General features: G+C 37.0%; 1 protein-coding gene across 2 annotated transcripts in view; it reads left to right on the forward strand.

Annotated features, from left to right (window-relative positions):
- LOC107685922 (H(+)/Cl(-) exchange transporter 7-like) overlaps positions 1–6170 on the forward strand; it is a 23025-nt gene that overhangs the window by 13830 nt on the left and 3025 nt on the right. For both annotated transcript variants that reach the window (XM_016482674.1, XM_016482676.1), the window contains 7 exons: positions 227–399; positions 548–599; positions 754–881; positions 2882–2967; positions 5069–5201; positions 5300–5359; positions 5469–5645. In XM_016482674.1, coding sequence (XP_016338160.1) covers positions 227–399; positions 548–599; positions 754–881; positions 2882–2967; positions 5069–5201; positions 5300–5359; positions 5469–5645 — 809 coding nt within the window. The remainder of the gene's footprint in view (positions 1–226; positions 400–547; positions 600–753; positions 882–2881; positions 2968–5068; positions 5202–5299; positions 5360–5468; positions 5646–6170) is intronic.

Raw genomic sequence — 6170 nt, forward strand, 5'->3', positions numbered from 1 at the left:
ATTGGGGGGGGGGGGTCAAACGCATCCATCTAGACTGAAAAAAACAGTGGAACAGTAGAGCAATGGAATAGAAACAATATTCAAAAGATGGACGGCCTATTATTAAGACATCAGTCCCAATCTAAAGTCATTCCTTCTAACCCCGCTGGCCATAATTTTTGAAGGCCTACTGCAATCTAGTTTTGTTTTTAATATTGTAATTTTACTGGGAATATATCTCACTCAGGAACTTACAACCCTGTGACTTTGGGGGTCTTCACTCTGGCATATTTCTTCCTGGCTGTCTGGACGTATGGTCTGACCGTGTCAGCAGGAGTGTTCATCCCGTCTCTGCTCATTGGAGCAGCCTGGGGCCGACTATTTGGGATCCTTCTGTCTTTCATTGCTTCCAGCCAATCAGTAAGTACAGCTTTCCATTTCTCTGCTTCCAACACCTTTTTTTTCAGATACATTTTAATTAATCTTAAACTACCAATTTAAGAGAAATAGAGCTAAATGAAGAAAGATTAGCTGTATTGTGCTGCTGACATGTTTTCTTAACTGATAGATTTGGGCGGATCCTGGGAAATATGCTCTAATAGGTGCTGCGGCCCAGCTTGGTGAGTTATTGATGTTTGTGTCAACTAGACATTCTTTAAGAAAATGCAGCAGGAATGCTGTTTTATGGTTTATAATAGTTCTCCTAACTGCATTTCTGTGAAGGAAGTACATGTCAGCAGTAACAAGCATGGTTTTGTTGTGTTAATCTGACAGGTGGCATTGTCAGAATGACACTCAGTCTCACCGTAATCCTGGTAGAAGCCACCGGGAACGTGACCTATGGCTTTCCCATCATGCTTGTGCTGATGACTGCCAAGATTGTGGGGGATTACTTTATAGAGGTGAGAAGCAAAATACAGGGTTTAAAGTTCTCCGGCACCGTGCCGGATATCTGGCGTGCAGCGTTTGGCTGCGGAAAAAAATTTCAATTAAATTCAAGTTTATTTGTATAGCGCTTTTTACAATACAAATCGTTGCAAAGCAACTTTACAGAAAATTAAGTTTCTACAATATTTAGTAGTACCTTATCAGTGTAAATAATCCTACATTAAAAAAAAAAAAACTTGTTTATCACTTTCGAGTCCATGAGTTCGCATACCAATGGTATGAGTTGAGCACAGCTTTCACTCTTAACCAAACTAACATTACTAGCCAATCAGAATTTTTTCTCTTATAAACACGAGACGCGCATAATGCTGTAGTATCCAATGGACCCTTTTCACAAGACTGTGATGACGCGTTTAACGGTCATCAGTATCGTAAATCCTCGAAAGTTTTTCAGATTTGTATTTTTTTTTAAATGCGTGTACATTTATAACACTATTCTTTGTATTATATCAAATTTTCATCAAATTGCAAAAAAAAACAGTTAACGCTAATGCGAGGGTGTTTCTAATGCAGCGTCTGTGGGAGGGACGGTAAATTTGACATCGTTCTCTCTTCTTACTGCCATCTCTCAATTTTTTTCCTTTTATTGAAAGTCACGAAAACACTATCGTGGAGTTTTTCTTTTGCTATTTGAGCAAATGGGAATGCAAAAAAATATATTTGTGGTACTCTCCCATTCACTGCTCCTCAAGTTAAAGTTCAAGGTCCTGTTCACACATGATCTCTTGATGGTAACTTACCGGTAATTTACCAGTAAAGACTGTATGTGTGAAAGGGGCTAAACTCGTCCTCTGCATATGCTGTGAATTTGAATTGCTTAACGTTCATCTGGGAAAACAGTGTGCATTATCTCACTAGATTTGTAACATAAATCATTTAAACCTTTGCCAACACAGTAGAATACATCAACCTTTTCCTAAATATGCCATTTATTGTATCGCAATTTCAAAAGAAAAGTTTCTGAGTTTGCATGTGGCCAAATATTAAAATTAAATGGATTTAAACATCGTTTAATCACGCTTGGCGCCCTTTGCAGGTATTTGTTATAATACATTATGTACTTAAGTTGATTATGTTCATATTATATGTATAGGCATATTACATTATGTATTTTAACAGTGTTGTTCAATAAAACCATGTAATTACTTGGTTTTGATATTTTATTTGAGCCAATCATTATTGCCTCATCATTAGTTTATACATAAATAGTCATACTAAAGCCTGGTTTTCACTTAGGCCTGTTTGTTACTAAAAATATCAGATTACTCAATTGTCAAAATAATCAGTAGATTACTTGATTACCAAAATAATTATTAGTTACAGCCCTAGATTAGTTAAAATATTTCAAAATACAACTGCATTGTTTTACTTGTTGTAATTAAAAGACAAATATTTTGTCATTGAAAATTTCTTAAAAATAGTATTAAAATATTGTCTTGTTCTAGTGAACCAAGTATCTTTATTTTGTCTCATCTCGTGAGCTAAGTGTATTGTCACACCTCTAGTGTCGATAAGCAGTGATATAGCTCTTAATTTTCCAAGTGTATTATATAGCTTTCATTCTTCAGGTCAGAAGATATATATTCATGAAAAAAAAATCAGTTTGAATAAGGAAAGCAATAACTTTGCCATAGTATCCTTTCAAATGATAAAGTTGCCACAGTCATTGCATGCTTTGCATGTGCTGACCCATCCACCCCCCTTGCCCTGCCCCGCACCTGGAAAAACGTTCAGGCTCAAGATTGTTTTTTGCTTTAACCCCTGAAAATACCTGGCATGGCTGTTTTTGTCTCCTGAGAACTGGTGATCGGTCTTTCCAGGAGTTTTTGATCTGTGTGTGGGTTTTTTTAAGGGTGTCACAAAGCTTTTAGTCATCATGCATGCCATTTTTGTTTTGTGTTATTAAGAGCACGAAGCACGTGTGCGTTGTCTGACTGGTTTTTGTTGTTCGTAGGGCCTGTATGACATCCATATTAAGCTGCAGAGTGTTCCTTTCCTCCACTGGGATGCTCCTCCTACTTCTCATTGGCTGACAGCCAGGTAACCACATCCATCAGCCTTACATATCATATGATGCTTTGGGTTCCAGGTAATTCATACAACCATGCAACTAGACTTGTGCCGGTATTCGGTGATGCGATATATCACGGTAATGAATATGCACGATATTGTTATCGTGGGCACTTCTAAATACCGTGAATAATTATATATTACAAATTATTCAGAATTTTGAATGCATTTTAAGAATACTTTTCCCATCAACTGGTCAAAATGCACAACACCGCTGTATGCTGCGTGAAAGACGCATGCGCACTCTGATGTAATTAATCATTGACGAGAAGCACATGGCGGAACATGTGAGAGATGCTCTGGATGAAAGCGCACTTTCACTCTCTGACAGCAGATGGCGCTAAACTGCAGAAATGCACCCGTTACCCCGGAAACCCTGTAAACAAAGCAGCTGCACTATCTGTTTCTGAATCGTGTTTAAATGATTTAAACAGTTATTCAGATGTTCATCACAGCGCCAAATACTTAAATATTTAGACTTGAAAATCCACTTAATATTAGCTACACATTCAATGGCACTCTTCTCTAAAACAGTGAATATACAGTTATATGACAGTTACATGTAATTACATTGTCTGCAAATGCATTAAACCCATAGAATAGAATGTAGTAATGTTATGGCAAATATGACAAATTAATTAGTGTTATATTTGGTCTCCAAATCGTAAGTATAGGTTTAGGGAATAGTGCATCTGACCCATATCTAAATAGTTCTGTCTTAAATCAGAAGATATATTTATATATATATTTCAATCCAAGTACACAATATATATATAGACCTATATGACCACATGAACTTTAAGAATCATACGCTTTTTTGTTTGTTTAGATCGTTCGGAAGGGTTTGACCAAACTGTTAAACTAGGTTATTTACAAATCATCCAAACACCCGTTTCATTTCTAATATTATGACTAAGTAGTATTAAATTGTAAAGAAATTACAGATCCATCTTTGAAATCTGATTGGTTGATAACCTTTGACAATGTTTAATTCAGGTGCGAAAAGAATTAATATCTATAGCGCATGAGCACAGAGAGATTTGAGAGTGCACAGGACACAGTTTGAGTGAGAGGAGACATGTTTTAAGTGTGTGCACTCTCTCCCGGGCGAGAGCAGCGTCTATCTGAGTGCGCGCGTCCGGTTTTGTGCGAGAGCAAAGGAAATCCGCACGCGAGCAGAGCGATTCGCGCTCGCGCATTGTATTAATGTGCTTTCGCGCTACAATAATGCGCTCTCGACATTTGTCATTAAAATAACGCCATAGTATGAGTTTCTTGCTTCTGTTGAACACAAAAGAAGATATTTTGAAAAATGTTAGTATCTGAACAGTTGATGGGCACCATTGACTTCCATAGTATTTTTTTTTTCCTGCTATGGAAGTCAATGGTGCACAGGTTTGGAACAAGTGGAGGGTGAGTAAATGATGACAGAATTTTCATTCTGGAAGTGAACTACTCTTTTAAAATGCATATTTGCTGAATGACTACAGTATATGTAAAAAGTATTATAGTATCTACCTTTCAATTATTAGACAGAACTGATGAAGTCTGTAAACTAATGAAGATGGAGAGTGATTGCTCCTGTCACACTGAGCGCATGCGTTCTCAGCACTGTCAAAATAAAAGTCCCGCTTCCAACTCATATCAGCCAAACAGAATTATATGGCAATATATTAGTCAACCAATAGTGTAATGCAATATTGTTATAGTTTACTAAAACTATTAAAACTGTTTTCATTCATTTAAATAAAATAAAGTATAATATTCTATTAAAAACTTTAAAAACTTTAAAGAAAATTATAAATGTTGCCTTTGCAACTAACTGAAATAAAATAAGCTGAAGTTACTGAAATTGTTGAAGTAAAATAAAGTAAAATAACTAAAACTGAAATAAATATAATTGAAATATATTTTTTAATGTTTTATGTTTCTATTTTTATAAATAGAAAAAAAAAAAAAAAAGCACATACAACATTACTAAATAAAAGATATTTCAAAATATTAATAAGTATTACAATATTATATAAATAATAAAGTGAATGTCATTTGCATGTTGATGTTTTCACCACAGAGAGGTCATGAGCTCTCCGGTCACCTGCCTCAACAGAGTGGAGAAAGTGGGGAGAATTGTGGATGTTCTTAGCAACACATCCACCATTCACAACGGCTTCCCAGTGGTCGCCCATACTAGTGAGAACGATGAGGTGACATAACCATGAAAACATGACCTCAGGTCCTGTCATTCCTACTAGCATATTTCAGTTTTAATCAAATCTAAAACTTGCTTGTCTTCTTTCCACAGCCAGGAATAATCTGTGGACTTATTCTTCGCTCCCAGCTCATTGTTCTTCTCAAACATAAGGTCTGAAAAACTGAATTATGATACTTTGGTTGGACTTTAATCCTCATTGGTCAGGAAATACTGTTACTACAGCAGATTGTAATAGTTCAGCCCTCTGTCTGTGTCTCAGGTGTTTGTGGAAAGGGCGTCTTCACGTCTCAGCCAAAGGAAGCTACAGCTGAAGGACTTCAGAGATGCATATCCACGTTTCCCCCCCATCCAGTCCATCCACGTCTCTCAGGATGAGAGGGAGTGCATGATGGACCTCACTGAGTTCATGAACCCGACCCCATACACTGTGCCTCAGGTCAATTAACTGGCCAACAACCGCCTACTGACAGTATTTTTGTATTTATATGCCATTTAGGCAAGTTTATGGGAAATTGATAATGCCATAACGATCAGAGCTTTAAATAGAACGCCGCTGCCACACCCAGTTGAAATAACTCACAACAATCCTTGCGTGACATTTACAAATTAACTGTAAAAACTACCATCAGGAAGTGTATTTCAGTTAGCATGTGGTTTAATCAACTGCAGTATTAACTGTCTAGTCTTTGATAGTGCTGTGTTCGATACATCGATACGACGATGTATCATCACAGAGATTTGACGCTACGAGTATCGATACAGCTGGTCCTGTATCGATATTGTGGCACATGTGCAGCAGTGGACCGCGCTTAATTTGAATACAAGAACACCGTTTAAAATTGAGTAGAAAAGTGCTAGGTTTCTAAAGGTTTAATCTGGCCGCAGAGGAACACAACTGGGTTGCCTGATATAAAGAGACGTAATCCCCGAAACAGAGCTTCCCACTTGCGCAATACGGAAA

The sequence above is a fragment of the Sinocyclocheilus anshuiensis genome, unplaced genomic scaffold (genome assembly GCF_001515605.1).
Source record: "Sinocyclocheilus anshuiensis isolate Anshui unplaced genomic scaffold, SAMN03320099.WGS_v1.1 scaffold701, whole genome shotgun sequence".
Lineage (NCBI taxonomy): Eukaryota > Metazoa > Chordata > Actinopteri > Cypriniformes > Cyprinidae > Sinocyclocheilus > Sinocyclocheilus anshuiensis.